At 35.5% G+C, this 18,180-nt stretch overlaps 1 protein-coding gene across 1 annotated transcript in view; it reads right to left on the bottom strand.

Annotated features, from left to right (window-relative positions):
• The window catches only part of LOC307118696 (ras-related protein Rab-3C-like), a 47,551-nt gene that overhangs the window by 16,595 nt on the left and 12,776 nt on the right, over positions 1-18,180 (bottom strand). Inside the window, exon 3 of the mRNA XM_079804417.1 lies at positions 645-763. Within this exon, the coding sequence (XP_079660543.1) occupies positions 645-763 (119 nt within the window). The remainder of the gene's footprint in view (positions 1-644; positions 764-18,180) is intronic.

Genomic DNA, 18,180 nt, shown 5'->3' with positions numbered 1-18,180 from the left:
TATATATAAATAATAATTAACAGAGTACACACACATATATTATGTAAACACAAACTTTTATTTTGGATACGATTAATCGCGATTAATCTTTTGACAGCCCTAATATATACACATATTTGAAGGATAAAATCAAGTCCTGTCCTACATCATTTCCCTCTGAATATTTGGTTCCTTTTGATAAGACATAACATTGACGGAAGTGATCGAAATGGACAAGCTCAAACCGTTTTAGGCCGTTTACACCTGTATTTAGCATCGTCCCCTTTTGATTCGAACAAAACGCATCTTAATACCAGGTGTAAACAGGGCCTTAGAGCCTCGCCACTGATATTTTGATTTTTATACCAAACAATGAATCACTAAATCACTGTGATGATGAAGTGTAAATTAGAGATATTTATGCTTCCTTCAAGGCGTCTCACTCACAGCATTAGTGTTTGTGAAACAATAACTTGCTTACAGTTCTCTTAAACATTGCAGTTTTGTTCTGCTAACACACACACACACACACACAATCTGTTATGCAGAAATATTGCCTGCTGCTTCAAATACAGCAAAAGCAGCTCTGCATGACTGGCCGTGAGATAGCAAACGTTGGCATCATGTCCAGTGATTTTGCTCGGGGATCAGCAGAGGTCACTCACCAGTCCTGGACCGCTCCAAACGACTCCTCATTGGTGATATCATACATGAGGATGAAGCCCATGGCTCCACGATAGTACGCCGTGGTGATGGTGCGGTATCTCTCCTGTCCGGCAGTATCCTTAAAAATACACACAAAACAGCTTTGTTAGTTGAGACACTTAAACACTGTTTTATCACAGTTTCAACCCAAAATACCATAGTAACTTAGCCTGGATGCCAGCCGAACTTAGCCCCGCCCACAACATTTTTACTCGGGCAGTTCGGTCTGGACTTGCTCAATAGAGAAGTAATTATGCCTGAACAGAAGCTGTTCGGACCAATGAAATTGTCAGGGCAGGCTTTACACGATGATGGACAGATGATCAACAGTAACGTCATCATCCACGTCATCAAAGGCGCTTGGGTTGAATTTGTTCTAATCTTAAACGGAGAACTTGTTCGTATATGCGTTCACCTTTACTATTTCTCTCAGAAATGATGATCGTGTTGGTAAGTACTCTGTTTATCCTTAAATTCTTTTTTTACAACACCGGCAAAGATCGTTTACACTCATCTTTTTCTCATTATTTGTAGTGTCCCATCAATAATCACAAATTCGGTCCATTTTATCACGAAATTCAAACAATAAATGCTGCTTTGACGCTCTTAAATGTGACGTGACAGATCGCTATAGTGCTTCAGTTCAAGCAGCAGCACTGTCTTTTCTTCCACTTTAATAGAAGTTATAACATGAAAAAACATGCATGAACATCAGAAGGTATGTTGAAAGCAACAGTACGACATACTGAAATCCATTTCATGCAACATGTAATCGTTCAATGAGTGTTTCAACCGCGGATATATGTCAATAAAACATCTTGTGAACATTAACGTTGCACGTCCTCAGGAAAGTTATCCGATGTTCACAGCATGTTTGTTAGCAATAAAAAACACTAGAGAGGAGATGATTAACTGTTAATTATATATGTATGTTTGAATAAATTAAGACAAGTGTTTATGAAAACTACCTTATGTGCAATTGAGTTGTATACAAGCACTTTTTATTTAAGTGTAATAACTATATCTGTATATAAATAACAGTTGAATATAATATATCTCTTTTTAATTTAAACCTCTTGTTAATATTATAGGAATGTTCCAAATTAGAGGGTTATAGTTTGCAACATTAGTTGGAAAACTTTTTCCTTAAGAAAACTCAAACTATCTGTATTCTGCATGGGCAGATATCACTATGAATAATCAGTATCAGCAGATATCACTCTGAATAATCGGTATTGGCAGATGTCACTCTGAATAATCAGTATCAGCAGATATCACTCTGAATAATCAGTATCAGCAGATGTCACTCTGAATAATCGGTATCAGCAGATGTCACTCTGAATAATCAGTATCAGCAGATATCACTCTGAATAATCAGTATCAGCAGATGTCACTCTGAATAATCGGTATCAGCAGATGTCACTCTGAATAATCAGTATCAGCAGATATCACTCTGAATAATCGGTATCAGCAGATGTCACTCTGAATAATCGGTATTGGCAGATACCACTCTGAATAATCGGTATCAGCAGATATCACTCTGAATAATCGGTATCAGCAGATGTCACTCTGAATAATCGGTATCAGCAGATGTCACTCTGAATAATCAGTATCAGCAGATATCACTGTGAATAATCGGTATCAGCAGATGTCACTCTGAATAATCGGCATCAGCAGATATCACTCTGAATAATCGGTATCAGCAGATGTCACTCTGAATAATCGGTATCAGCAGATGTCACTCTGAATAATCGGTATTGGCAGATATCACTCTGAATAATCGGTATCAGCAGATATCACTCTGAATAATCGGTATCAGCAGATGTCACTCTGAATAATCGGTATCAGCAGATGTCACTCTGAATAATCAGTATCAGCAGATATCACTGTGAATAATCGGTATCAGCAGATGTCACTCTGAATAATCAGTATCAGCAGATATCACTCTGAATAATCGGTATCAGCAGATATCACTCTGAATAATCAGTATTGGCAGATATCACTCTGAATAATCAGTATCAGCAGATATCACTCTGAATAATCAGTATCAGCAGATATCACTCTGAATAATCAGTATTGGCAGATATCACTCTGAATAATCAGTATCAGCAGATATCACTCTGAATAATCAGTATCAGCAGATATCACTCTGAATAATCAGTATTGGCAGATATCACTCTGAATAATCAGTATCAGCAGATATCACTCTGAATAATCAGTATCAGCAGATATCACTCTGAATAATCAGTATCAGCAGATATCACTCTGAATAATCAGTATTGGCAGATATCACTCTGAATAATCAGTATTGGCAGATATCACTCTGAATAATCAGTATTGGCAGATATCACTCTGAATAATCAGTATCAGCAGATGTCACTCTGAATAATCAGTAACAGCAGATGTCACTCTGAATAATCGGTATCAGCAGATATCACTCTGAATAATCGATATCAGCAGATATCACTCTGAATAATCGGCATCAGCAGATATCACTCTGAATAATCGGTATCAGCAGATGTCACTCTGAATAATCGGTATCAGCAGATGTCACTCTGAATAATCGGTAACAGCAGATGTCACTCTGAATAATCGGTATCAGCAGATACCACTCTGAATAATCGATATCAGCAGATATCACTCTGAATAATCAGTAACAGCAGATGTCACTCTGAATAATCGGTATCAGCAGATACCACTCTGAATAATCGATATCAGCAGATATCACTCTGAATAATCGGCATCAGCAGATATCACTCTGAATAATCGGTATCAGCAGATGTCACTCTGAATAATCGGTATCAGCAGATGTCACTCTGAATAATCGGTATTGGCAGATACCACTCTGAATAATCGGTATCAGCAGATATCACTCTGAATAATCGGTATCAGCAGATGTCACTCTGAATAATCGGTATCAGCAGATGTCACTCTGAATAATCAGTATCAGCAGATATCACTGTGAATAATCGGTATCAGCAGATGTCACTCTGAATAATCAGTATCAGCAGATATCACTCTGAATAATCGGTATCAGCAGATATCACTCTGAATAATCAGTATTGGCAGATATCACTCTGAATAATCAGTATCAGCAGATATCACTCTGAATAATCAGTATCAGCAGATATCACTCTGAATAATCAGTATTGGCAGATATCACTCTGAATAATCAGTATCAGCAGATATCACTCTGAATAATCAGTATCAGCAGATATCACTCTGAATAATCAGTATTGGCAGATATCACTCTGAATAATCAGTATCAGCAGATATCACTCTGAATAATCAGTATCAGCAGATATCACTCTGAATAATCAGTATCAGCAGATATCACTCTGAATAATCAGTATTGGCAGATATCACTCTGAATAATCAGTATTGGCAGATATCACTCTGAATAATCAGTATTGGCAGATATCACTCTGAATAATCAGTATCAGCAGATGTCACTCTGAATAATCAGTAACAGCAGATGTCACTCTGAATAATCGGTATCAGCAGATATCACTCTGAATAATCAGTATCAGCAGATATCACTCTGAATAATCAGTATTGGCAGATATCACTCTGAATAATCAGTATCAGCAGATATCACTCTGAATAATCAGTATTGGCAGATATCACTCTGAATAATCAGTATTGGCAGATATCACTCTGAATAATCAGTATTGGCAGATATCACTCTGAATAATCAGTATCAGCAGATATCACTCTGAATAATCAGTATCAGCAGATATCACTCTGAATAATCAGTATCAGCAGATATCACTCTGAATAATCAGTATCAGCAGATATCACTCTGAATAATCAGTATCAGCAGATATCACTCTGAATAATCAGTATTGGCAGATATCACTCTGAATAATCAGTATCAGCAGATATCACTCTGAATAATCAGTATTGGCAGATATCACTCTGAATAATCAGTATTGGCAGATATCACTCTGAATAATCAGTATTGGCAGATATCACTCTGAATAATCAGTATCAGCAGATATCACTCTGAATAATCAGTATCAGCAGATATCACTCTGAATAATCAGTATCAGCAGATATCACTCTGAATAATCAGTATCAGCAGATATCACTCTGAATAATCAGTATCAGCAGATATCACTCTGAATAATCAGTATCAGCAGATATCACTCTGAATAATCAGTATTGGCAGATATCACTCTGAATAATCGGTATCAGCAGATATCACTCTGAATAATCAGTATCAGCAGATATCACTCTGAATAATCAGTATTGGCAGATATCACTCTGAATAATCAGTATCAGCAGATATCACTCTGAATAATCAGTATCAGCAGATATCACTCTGAATAATCAGTATTGGCAGATATCACTCTGAATAATCAGTATCAGCAGATATCACTCTGAATAATCAGTATCAGCAGATATCACTCTGAATAATCAGTATCAGCAGATATCACTCTGAATAATCAGTATTGGCAGATATCACTCTGAATAATCAGTATTGGCAGATATCACTCTGAATAATCAGTATTGGCAGATATCACTCTGAATAATCAGTATCAGCAGATGTCACTCTGAATAATCAGTAACAGCAGATGTCACTGTGAATAATCGGTATCAGCAGATATCACTCTGAATAATCAGTATTGGCAGATATCTCTCTGAATAATCGGTATTGGCAGATATCACTCTGAATAATCGGCATTGGCAGATATCACTCTGAATAATCGGTACTGGCAGATATCAGCCTGAATAATCGGCATCAGCAGATATCACTCTGAATAATCAGTATCGGCAGATATCACTCTGAATAATCGGTATCAGCAGATGTCACTCTGAATAATCGGTATTAGCAGATGTCACTCTGAATAATCAGTATCGGCAGATATCACTCTGAATAATCGGTATCAGCAGATGTCACTCTGAATAATCGGTATTAGCAGATGTCACTCTGAATAATCGGTATCAGCAGATATCACTCTGAATAATCGGTATCAGCAGATGTCACTCTGAATAATCGGTATTAGCAGATATCACTCTGAATAATCGGTCTCAGCAGATGTCACTCTGAATAATCAGTATTAGCAGATATCACTCTGAATAATCAGTATCAGCAGATGTCACTCTGAATAATCGGTATTAGCAGATATCACTCTGAATAATCGGTATCAGCAGATGTCACTCTGAATAATCGGTATCAGCAGATGTCACTCTGAATAATCGGTATTAGCAGATGTCACTCTGAATAATCGGTATCAGCAGATGTCACTCTGAATAATCAGTATCAGCAGATATCACTCTGAATAATCGGTATTAGCAGATATCACTCTGAATAATCGGTATCAGCAGATGTCACTCTGAATAATCGGTATCAGCAGATGTCACTCTGAATAATCGGTATTAGCAGATATCACTCTGAATAATCGGTATTAGCAGATATCACTCTGAGTAATCGTTATCGGCAGAGAAATTTAGTAGCGGTGCATCTCTAATAGTAACTACAGTTAATGTTACAACTTACTATTGGTCAGCACTTGCATCAGAATATAAATCAATTAAAAAGCCAGAAAGTAGATTCTTTATTAATTTACTATGATTTTACAGCAGCAGATATGCTATTTTGTTAGAATCTATGCTTACTTGTATACTGTAAAAATTCAAAGTTGTAAAAAAAAAACTAAGATTATTACAGTACATTTTACAAGAAAATACTATTCCAGTCTTTCAAGTCATGTCAAAAGCTTTATACAAAGCAGATTCACAGTAATAAACAGGAAAATAACAAAATCAATGATGCAAACTTTATAAGATAAGAGACTTCAAAATGTCACGCCTAATTCAATGAGTTACTTGCCATTTCATTGTAATTATTTGTGAGATTTACTAGCAATTTCTGAGTGAAAGATGTTTCTATCCTACACTATTTTATTTTCAGTGTAATTAATTGTTGTATAGGGAAGCACAACAGCAAACTCAACATTTGATTCAAGATATAATAGGTGTATCATATAATTTAAATAATATTCATATAATATTTCAGAAGGCTTGATAGATGAGAGCAGGAAGTCACTTAACTTCTTATACCAGATTGTTCCCAAATTTAGCAGGGAAAAGCGGAGACCTGCCAGGGGTTACCATGGCGATGGAGCAGTACGGCAGGAAGCATCAGTGGCGCTGATTGGGTGGGTGGATGCATTAGAGAAAATTATGGACCTTAAAGGGCCATATTTTAAACTTTTGTAGCATGTAATTTCTCCCAGCTGACCAGTTATAATGTTAGTCAATGATTCTTGCACCAAAAACATCAAAATGTAGGTTACACGTCCATTTCCAGTTTCTCTCTGGCCTTAGTTATTATGATTGTTATGGTGGTTGTTCATCAAGTTGCTGAATTCTGAATGGCTGTTGATATGTAAATGTGGGTGGTCATATGTTAATGAGTGCATAATGAGCTCAATTTCAAACCCTCTAAATAAAAAGAGTACAACAAGGAAAGGAAAATTAATGCGGTGATATAATGATATGCACAAAAGAGACAGAAAGAGCTTTGATTTTTTTTACACAGAAATAAACCACATGTTTTACTGGAAGTGTTGTTCAAATATGCAAGAATATCCTGCGAAAACTTCACATGCAGTTGATCACGAACAGGGTTATTTTAATATCGGTGCGATACCATTATAGTTTTTATATATTGATAGTTTAAATCAGTTTTTTATATTTTCCATTTTCTTTTTAATTAGATTTTTATTTGATTTTTGTTTTCTTGGCAACTAGCGGAAATAAAGTTTTTTTTTTAATATCAATTAACAATTTTTTTTATGGTTTTAGTTTTAGTTCACTATAATAATCCTGATCATGAACAGCAAAGGTGCTTTAAAGTCAACTTAGGGTATGTTTACAAGACAAAGACGTACTAAAAACAGAACTGTTTTTTCTTTGCGCTTGTAACGTACAGACGACAACATTGTCAAAACGATCTCTCACGGATTTCACACGGATTCGACTAAAAAAGCTGTATTCTGCTGCCAGGCCAGTAGATGGCGATCACTTTGTAAAGAAAAGCTATACGCGCCTATAGACCTAACACGTAATACACATGCACATGATGTCACCATTGTGGTCACCATTTGAGACGATAATGGTATTGTTTTCAAAAACTTGCACTTTGAAACACGTTTTCAAAAGGTCGTGTTTTCGGGCCCCCAAAACGCTGTTGTCGTGTAAATGAATGAAAGTTTTTAGTTTTTAGTTGAAAACGGTGACGTGTAAACGGCCCCTTAAAAGGCAACACATTTTACTTTTACAATGTGACGAATGTGCTGAAGAGGTTGAAAAAGCATCAACCAGGAAAGCCAGTTATTTCGTTCTGGTCAAAGATTACAAAGACCAACATTTTTATCTTTAGATTAATGTGCATTAGAGCTGCACGATTAATCCTTAAAAGAACACGATCTTATCCCATTCAAATCTGTTTTTGCTGCCGTTTGTCATGTTTAGGTATGAAACAGCTTCACAAACAGTCTTTTAATGACAGTTTCATTATTTCTGTCTTCCAATAATTCAAATGATCACAGAAGTAATGAGAAAAAAGTTTATATTTCAGATTTAAACACTGATGTCTATGGTACCGTCAAAATAGAGCAAATCCCCTTTTGAAAGTAACTTGTCCCTTCAAATAATGATTCTCTCGATTACGTTACACCAGTAGGTGGCGACAAGTGACTGTTAAAACATTTATTTGTCATTGAATCATTCACTCAAGAGATTTGTTCAAAAACACTGATTCATCCAGTAATGAAACAAGTGAAGTCTTTATGAGTGAGTCATTGAATCATTCATTCAAGAGATTTGTTCAAAAACACTGATTCATCCAGTAATGAAACAAGTGAAGTCTTTATGAGTGAGTCATGGAATCATTCATTCAAGAGATTTGTTCAAAAACACTGATTCATCCAGTAATGAAACAAGTGAAGTCTTTATGAGTGAGTCATTGAATCATTCATTCAAGAGATTTGTTCAAAAACACTGATTCATCCAGTAATGAAACAAGTGAAGTCTTTATGAGTGAGTCATTGAATCATTCATTCAAGAGATTTGTTCAAAAACACTGATTCATCCAGTAATGAAACAAGTGAAGTCTTTATGAGTGAGTCATTGAATCATTCACTCAAGAGATTTGTTCAAAAACACTGATTCATCCAGTAATGAAACAAGTGAAGTCTTTATGAGTGAGTCATTGAATCATTCACTCAAGAGATTCATTCAAAAACGCTGATTCATCCAGTAATGAAACAAGTGAAGTCTTTATGAGTGAGTCATTGAATCATTCACTCAAGAGATTCATTCAAAAACGCTGATTCATCCAGTAATGAAACAAGTGAAGACTTTATGAGTGAGTCATTGAATCAAATGTCTTTTAAATATTAATTCCAATTAATCAAACATTTAATTAAATTAAAAAAACACTACTAGAGATTATGACAAAATGTTAATTGCTGCAATGTACATGTTATTTTGTTTAGTCGTCTGTTCAGAAATCGAGGAAGAATCGTGATCTCTATTTGAAACAAAACAAAACAATGTGCATTGATCAATCATTCAAAAAAAGATCAAGATGATGTGTTATGTCAGTACGCCAGGTCAATTCACTGGCTTCCTTCGTGCCACTGACACTGCCCTCTAGTGTGAAGTGGACCATGACAAACGGGCAAATCCAGAATCCTGCTCCGCCTGTGCTCTTATCTGCCACAGACAGATCCAATGAGCGACCACACACACACACACACACACACAACACAAAAGAGGAGCATACACACACACGCGCACACACAGAGTGGCCAAAAAATAAAGCATCAGGCTCCATTAGGAGGCTTTATGATGATCTAGAACCGCAAGCAATTATAAAATGGGCTCTGAGCGTCTCTTTATGGCTCTGTGAAAGGCTTCTGTTTGGACACACACAGACTGAAGTGGAGGCTCTAATTACCGCAAACAGAGCCACTGATAAGAGCAAACAACATGCGGTCGCTCCCTAAGCAGGTGCTGGTCAATCTCATCCACGACCCCGAGAGAGAGAGAGAGAGAGAGAGAGAGAGAGAGAGAGAGAGAGAGAGAGAGAGAGGGGGTTCATAACTCTTTCAGTCAGCTTGAGGTTACATTAGGCCTGTCGATCAATGAAAAACGTAATCAAATTCATCACAAATAATAACATTACTTCATTGTGGCAGACCAGCAAATCACCAAATATATATTAGGAAAAAAGTAGCTTTTAAAGTCAATAAATAAATAATGTTCAAATAATAAAAATGCATTAAAAATAAATAAATTATTAAAATAATCAACATGTTAAATTGACAGCCTTGCTTTTATTCAATTTTATTCTCTAAAAAAATTAAAACGTAACATATCGTTGGATGACGTCAATTAATAAGTAATGATCAAATAATAAAAATATATTAAAAATTTATAAAATACATGAAAAATAAGTTTATAAAAAAATATAAAATTAATAAATAAGCCAACATGTTATTCTTTATATTACTTTCTTCTCTTTAAAAATAAATAAATAATGAAATAAATCAATAATTTAAATAATTAAATCCACAGTTCTACTTTTACTATACTTTATTCTCTAAATAAAATCAGGGATGAAAACATTTTGCTTTAGAAGTCCATGTAAAAAATAATGATTGAATAAAAAAAAATTATATATAAATATATATATATATATATATATATATATATATATATATATATATATATATATATATATATATATATATATATATATATATATATATATATATATATATATATATATATATATATATATATATAAACATTATTCTCTAAAAAAATAAACATATCAGTAAACATCAATTAATAAGTAATGATCAAATAATACAAATATCAAAAAAGAATAATAAAATAAATGAAAAAACAAGTTTATAAATAAATTATAAATATCATAAAAAGGTATTAAATTAATAAATCAGCCAAGTTAACAAGTTACATTGACAGCCCTATTTTAATATTACATTCTTCTCTTTTACTATACTTTATTCTCAAAAAAAAATCAGGGATGAAAAGTTTTTGGCAATTAAAAAATGTATTATTGAATAAAAATAAAAAAGTATATGTATGTATGTATGTATGTATATATGTATATATATATATATATATATATATATATATATATATATATATATATATATATATATATATATATATATATATATATATATATATATATATATAAATAAAAATAATAAAATAACAAACAAATAATTTTAATAACTAAATTGTCAGTCAATTAATAAATAATGATCAAATAATAAAAATGCATTAAAAATAAATAATACAAATGTAAAAATAAATTGACAGACTTTTATTAAAACATGAAAAATAAACATATCATTAAACATCAATTATAAGTAATGATCAAATAATACAAATATTAAAATGTATCAATTATTAAATTAATAAATAAGCCAACAAGTTAAATTGACAGCCCTATTTTTAATAGGACTTTTTCCTGCTTTAAAGAAATAAATTATAAAATAAATAATTAAATAGACAGTCCTACTATTAATATACCTTATTCTTTAAAATAAAATCAGGGATGAAAAATAATGATTGAACAATACAAATATATTTTAAAATAAATAATACAATAAATCAATAATTTAAATAATATATATATATTTTTTAATAATTACATCATATATACTTTATTTAAAAAAAAAATTCAAAGATGAGAAAACATAGCTTTAGAAGTCAATAAAAAAATAATGATATAATAATAAAAATATATTTTAGAATAAATAATAAAATAAAAATTATATTCTAATGCTTTAAATAATTAAATCAGCATTGTGAATTTACGGCCCTAGTACTTTCTTTTTTAAAGAGAGAGAGCTATACGATATGAATGATGAATGAGTCACTTCTGGGATATTATGCAAGTGGAAGAGCTTCATATCCGACACATGAAATGCTAGAGAGCGCATGACACTGATGAGAGTCAGCGTGAGCGGCCCATGGTCTGACTGCACACGCCAGTGTTAAAACACTTCAGCTGCTGGAGGACAATAAATAAGGATGACTGGGCAAGGCAAGCAACACCACATCAAGAGGACAAAACACTAACACAATAACTAAAACAGAACTAGTTTTGAGCATGTATAACAAGTACTGAGCATTTTTGGAAACAAAGAAAACGGGTTTGCTTTAAAATCATTACACACTATCCATTATATCCTTCATTTCACTGCCTGTAAAACACCCAGCAGATGCTTCTAATATAATGTTTTTGTGATTGATCGTTTTTCTATCGCTGACTCACCGGGTCACAAACTAACGTCTGAAATGATGTCCTCTAAAAGACAACCGAGGATGATGGAGTCATTACTGTTACACACTCAGATGTGGGACTAGTGCTGTTGAAAGGTCAAGCTGTCAAAAACGCTGTGACGTATAATGGAGATGACACAAAACATCACACACTGTGAAGACAGATGGGGTCAATAAGATTTTATGTTTTTGTCTGTTCTGCTCACCAAGGCTAAATTTATTTGGTCAACTAATAAGCTAATATTGTGCAGTTTAAAATAACTGTTATGAGCATATTTTAAAATGTAACTTATTCCTGTGATCAAAGCTGAATTTATTATCATTACTCCAGTCTTCAGTGACACAATATTTTCATCTTATATTATCTTTATGACCCCAATATATATATATACACACACCGATCAGGCATAACATAATGACCACTGACAGGTGAAGTGAATAACACTGATGATCTCCTGTTAGTGGGTGGGATATATTAGGCAGCAAGTGAACATTTTGTCCTCAGAGTTGATGTGTTAGAAGCAGGAAAAATGGGCAAGCGTAAGGATTTGAGCGAGTTTGACAAGGGCCAGATTGTGACGGCTAGACGACTGGGTCAGAACATCTCCAGAACTGCAGCTCTTGTGGGCTGTTCCCGGTCTGCAGTGGTCAGTCTCTATCAAAAGTGCTCCAATCAAAACTTGGCCTCCAAATTCCCCAGATCTCAATCCAATCGAGCATCTGTGGGATGTGCTGAACAAACAAGCCCGATCCATGGAGGTCCCACCTCGCAACTTACAGGACTTAAAGGATCTGCTACTAACATACTAGGGCTGAACGATATATCGTTATCGTATCTATATCAAGATATGAACTTTCAAGATATTAATATCGAAAAAAGCAACGATATAGATTTCCCCTCTCCGCGCTCGCCCTGCATACAACTCTGGCTGCCACAACAAACATCAGTTTTACGAGTGCCCTTGAATGCACCGCTAAAGCCAGCGCACACACACTACCAGGGGCGTGAAAACTATATTGTGAGAGGGGGGGCGGCGTTTCCATGGTGACGCGTCATTGCTTGTCACGTGACCCACCACAGCAGCAACAGCGCTGAATGAATGATGATCTGCTTTTATGTCATTTTTTCCTTTTTTATTCAGAATATTCACAAATGTGTTCGCTATGGCATGAAATATCTGATATTCCGATTGTCAAATACATGCAAGTGGAAGTATATTGTTGTTTAAACACCTTTATAACGATGGCGTTAGTTGAGCTGTATGCGCGATGGGCGCCGCCGTGTTAGTTTGTGCCGCAGACGCAGTTCAGAGAATCGCATCTGTTGGATTTACAACCTCTATGTTTACAACACGTCAATTCATCCACTTCTCCCGAAATACTTCAAAGTAAGTGGCTGGTGAACTGGGAATAGAATAGAGTAAACATTGAAGGTACTTACACAATGTGTATCTGATATGAATAAAACGTGTCGAATTATAATGGAAAGGATTATTATTACCTCTTCCATAGACATCAGTGTGTATTTTACAAACTCTAAATGTCTTGTTTTTTTTTGTACTTATGTAAATTTATATGTTTGAAACCTAAAATAAACAGTATGTGGTTGAAAACACTGAAAAGTTGTGATATATGACAGCTCTGAGCGCGCCTGTCTCTGGCTAAATTCAACATTTGATCATGTGATGCACTTGATCATCCGCTCCAGGGCCAGCCTAGACTGATCACACCTGTGTGATCGTACGTGCCAAAGGCTTAAAAACAAAAAAATTTCTGACACAAATTTTTGAAATGTAGGCTTAAATCAAACACATTTTAATTCAGATTCTGGTTTTCACCGAACACATAGTCATATCATATTGTATCGATATCGAGATATCTGGCATGAAAATCGAGATATGAAATTTTGTCCATATTGTTCAGCCCTATAACATACCACAGCACACCTTCAGGGGTCTAGTGGAGTCCATGCCTCGACAGGTCAGGGCTGTTTTGGCAGCAAAAGGGGCACCAACACAATATTAGGTCATAATGTTATGCCATATATATATAGGAAAGTGTGCAGTTTTCATTTCATATATGGCAAAGTGGGGGAAATTAAGGTAACAAAGAGCATGTTAGTTAATGCGTGGCCCTCGTTCTGATGGGGCCGGTCCTTTTGCACGATTCATGTGTCTGGAGACTCTCCAAATCCCATGTTGAGTTTTATTGATCTGTGACTTATGTGGACTAACCCTTTATCCTTTCACTGGGCCAATAAATTAACGTTAGACAATGTGAGCGACTCATTTAGGAGATGGGCTGTTACCTCCATCCTCTGGGGCCGGTTGGGAGCAGGGATTTGATTTAGAAGGGGGAATGCTGGGAGTGAGCGAAAATACTTAAGATCAGCAGCTGAGCAAATGAGGACTGGTTAAAAAAAAACGCTGACACTTTCACAGTCTGAGGGAGAGACGCTCAGAGGAAATCAGTTCACGCTTGCACACAGAAAATCACAAACAGCAAGACACAGTTACATCACACCTACAGTATCACTACAGTTAATGATGGTTAAAACTTATACTGTGGGATTTAAAAAACAGCTTCATTGGTTATAATGGAAGTCATGTACAGTAGCTTTGGTTGAAGTCGATTGTTTTATTTATGATAATGCGCAATGAAACGACAATTTTTGGCCAGAAAACAAGAGAACCAAGGAAATATTAATAACTAATTAATTGCATTTGTTTTTGCGTAGTAAAATAAAACCTGTAGCCGTAGTTTGGTATGAATAAATATGATTTCATTTCCAAATGTTTTCTTTCAGCAAGGCCTTTAGTTTTCCTTTGGTTCTCCAGTTTTTTTATATATTAACAGGCACCATTCAAATTTTAGCTTTTAGTACTTGTGATTTCTGAGAACACAAGATAGCATTGAAATAAAATCACTGTGAATGAAAGGAGACATATGCCACGGGGGAAAAGAAGACACACACACATACACACACACACACATGAACTCGCTCGCCTCCTCATTCTACCTCTACGATTTCTCCCAAGAGGCTTCGTGGTTGAACGAGTGAGTGTAAAAATAGCTCAAGATGAACAGTCATGCCATCGGTGGTGCGTCTCCTCTGACCACAAAGCACACGGACGGAGAACCTACAGAATATTTGGGTAGAAATTAAGCATTTTAAGAAAAGGGCTGCTTTAAATTCAATAACAAACTACACTATCATCCCTCTCATCCCATGACTGCAAATAAGATTACAGATTACGCAACTAAGCAAGCTATAAATGTTAAAATACGAGACGAAAATTGTTTGTAAGCATTGATAATATTATATTTGACTATTTTAAGATTGTCAAAAATACCCAGACCTTTTTGACTAATTTATAAATTATATTTACTCTGATTATATTGTGTCGGTGAATACCATAATCTAACAACAGTTTCTGTTGCAAGGGCTTTTGGGTAAATACTGTGTGTAAGAAATGTTACTTGCTATCAAGATAATTCTTTGATTTGAAACCAATATATTTGCAGATAAATCTATATCCACATTTTTAAATAATTTTTGAGGGCCTGGTTACAAAAACAAAAGTCTCACCATTATAAGCCATTATTTATCGGCTTTAATATACAAGCTAAATTTTCTTTTCAGGCCGATAACATTAAAAATGAGCAAATACCGATATTGTGGCCGATATATTGTGCATCCCTAATATATATACACCAATCAGGCATAACATTATGACCTCCCTAATATTGTGTTGGTCCCCTTTTGCTGCCAAAACTGCCCTGACCCGTCGATGGACTCCACTAGACCCCTAAAGCTGTGCTGTGGTATGTTAGCAGCAGATCCTTTAAGTCCTGTAAGTTGCGAGGCGGGGCCTCCATGGATCAGACTTGTTTGTTCAGCACATCCCACAGATGCTCGATTGGATTGAGATCTGGGGAATTTGGAGGCCAAGTCAACGCCTCAAACTCATTGTTGTGCTCCTCAAACCATTCCTGAAGCATTTGTGCTTTGTGGCGGCGCATTATCTGCTGAAAGAGCCACAGCCAGCAGGGAATACCGTTTTCATGAAAGGCTGTACATGGGCTCAACAATGCTTAGGTAGGTGGGACGTGTCAAAGTAACATCCACATGGATGGAGGACCCAAGGTTTCCCAGCAGAACATTGCCCAAAGCATCACTGCCTCCGCCACACGCCTTCTTCCCATAGTGCACCTGGTGCCATGTGTTCCCCAGATAAACCACACACACACACACACCCGGCCATCAACGAGATGTAGAAGAACACGTGATCATCCGACCAGGCCTCCTTCTTCCATTGCTCTGTGGTCCAGTTCTGATGCTCACGTGCCACTGTTGGTGCTTTGGGCGGGGTCAGGGGTCAGCATGGGCACTGGTCAGCGGCTGTGCCGCCCCATACTCAACAAACTGAGATGCTTTGTGTATTCTGACACCTTTCTATCAGAACCAGCATTAACTTCTTGAGCAGTTTGAGCTCCAGTAGCTCGTCTGTTTGATCGCTCCCCACGGGCATCAATGAGCCTCGGCCGCCCATGACCCTGTGGCCGGTTCTCCACTGTTCCTTCCTTGGAGCACTTTTGAGCACATTTTTCCTGCTTCTAACACATTAACTCTGAGGACAAAATGTTCACTTGCTGCCTAATATATCCTACCCACTAACAGGTGCAGTGATGAAGAGATCATCAGTGTTATTCACTTCACAGGTCATAATGTTATGCCTGATCGATATATATATACCTCACAACAATTAAAGGAATATATAGCAAGTGAGATAATAAGCAGATTTACTCAATAATCACTTTAAAAACATCTGAAAATGTTTATTATCCATTGAAAAATATTTTGGTAGATTATGGAATTGACACAATTAATATAAAAGTTTAACATTATTATATTATTATGTTAATTAGTCAAGCAGACATCAGCTGACAATCTTAAAATAATGTCATACTGATTATATATATATATATATATATATATATATATATATACAGTATAAATTGTGTTTTACTATATAAATATACTGGAGGTTGTGAAATTAGAGCAGGTTCAGTGGTGTCAAGTGATCACAGAGTGATCTTAATAATAAATGTGAGGTACGTGGGAACACTTCCTATTAGATTTCTTCTCAGAAACCCGTCATTAGTTTATTGCAAGCGTGAGGTGATGAGAGTCTAGTTTCGTGACACACTTCCACAACCCTCTACGGTGAGAGCGATCAGAATCATCACATACAGCTCTATAGATTGTAATGGACATGGACATTAGTAGGATTTTTAGTAGTTTAGCCTTTCAGCTTCAACAAGTTTAGTTTTCACTCTCTGGCCTCATGGAGTAATTATCAGACATTTTCAGTTTGCATTAAATGCGCATTGTCACTTTAAATGGCATGTCGGGGCAAATTCAAAAGCTTTTCACTGGATTGATTGACTGGCATTCTTTAAACTCAAAATGAAGCTGCTCGGATCTATAATGCTAAATGAGCTATTCTCACAGCGCTGAATGAGACTCGTGATTCATGGCTGACGCGGCTGCGCTTCCTGGAACAAAAACGTTGAGCCCAGCTGTTCCTGTCCTTTACATCTGTGTAATATAATAGAGGAACGACAGGAGCTATAAACACCCTTGAGAAAGTTTTAGCACGTTTATTCTGCGATAAACTCATGTCCTACACACTGAAATGTCCTAGGATGTGTTTTGTGAAATAATGTAAATAGTGCGACGACACAGCTGAAATGTTTGACTTTAATTCAGTGATAATTCAGACTTTATGGCGTCCAAAGACTACATCAGTATTACCGTGGTTTTGGGGACACACTTAATCAATATTTCTTTTTAGACATAAGCCAAAATGATGCATAATCTAGGTCTATATAATCAATTTTGGCTTAATTTCACCATAAAGAAAAGCTAAGCTACAATGTGAAGTAGAATTTTCACTTTAGAAGAATTTTGTTCATGTTTAATTTAGTTTGCTTACCATAAATAAAGACAACGTCAAAGGACCTTTTTAAAATATGCATCATGTTTTCTTTTATATACTTATAAAAACACACCAGAAAAATGAATAAAACTCACAATGATTGTGCCGTTAGTAAAGCCAGCATGAGCTCTGCAAATCAACACTCCTTCCCTCGCAG

The sequence above is a fragment of the Gobio gobio genome (genome assembly GCF_949357685.1).
Source record: "Gobio gobio genome assembly, chromosome: 22".
Classification (NCBI taxonomy): domain Eukaryota; kingdom Metazoa; phylum Chordata; class Actinopteri; order Cypriniformes; family Gobionidae; genus Gobio; species Gobio gobio.
This window is presented reverse-complemented; position numbering and strand designations above follow the sequence as displayed.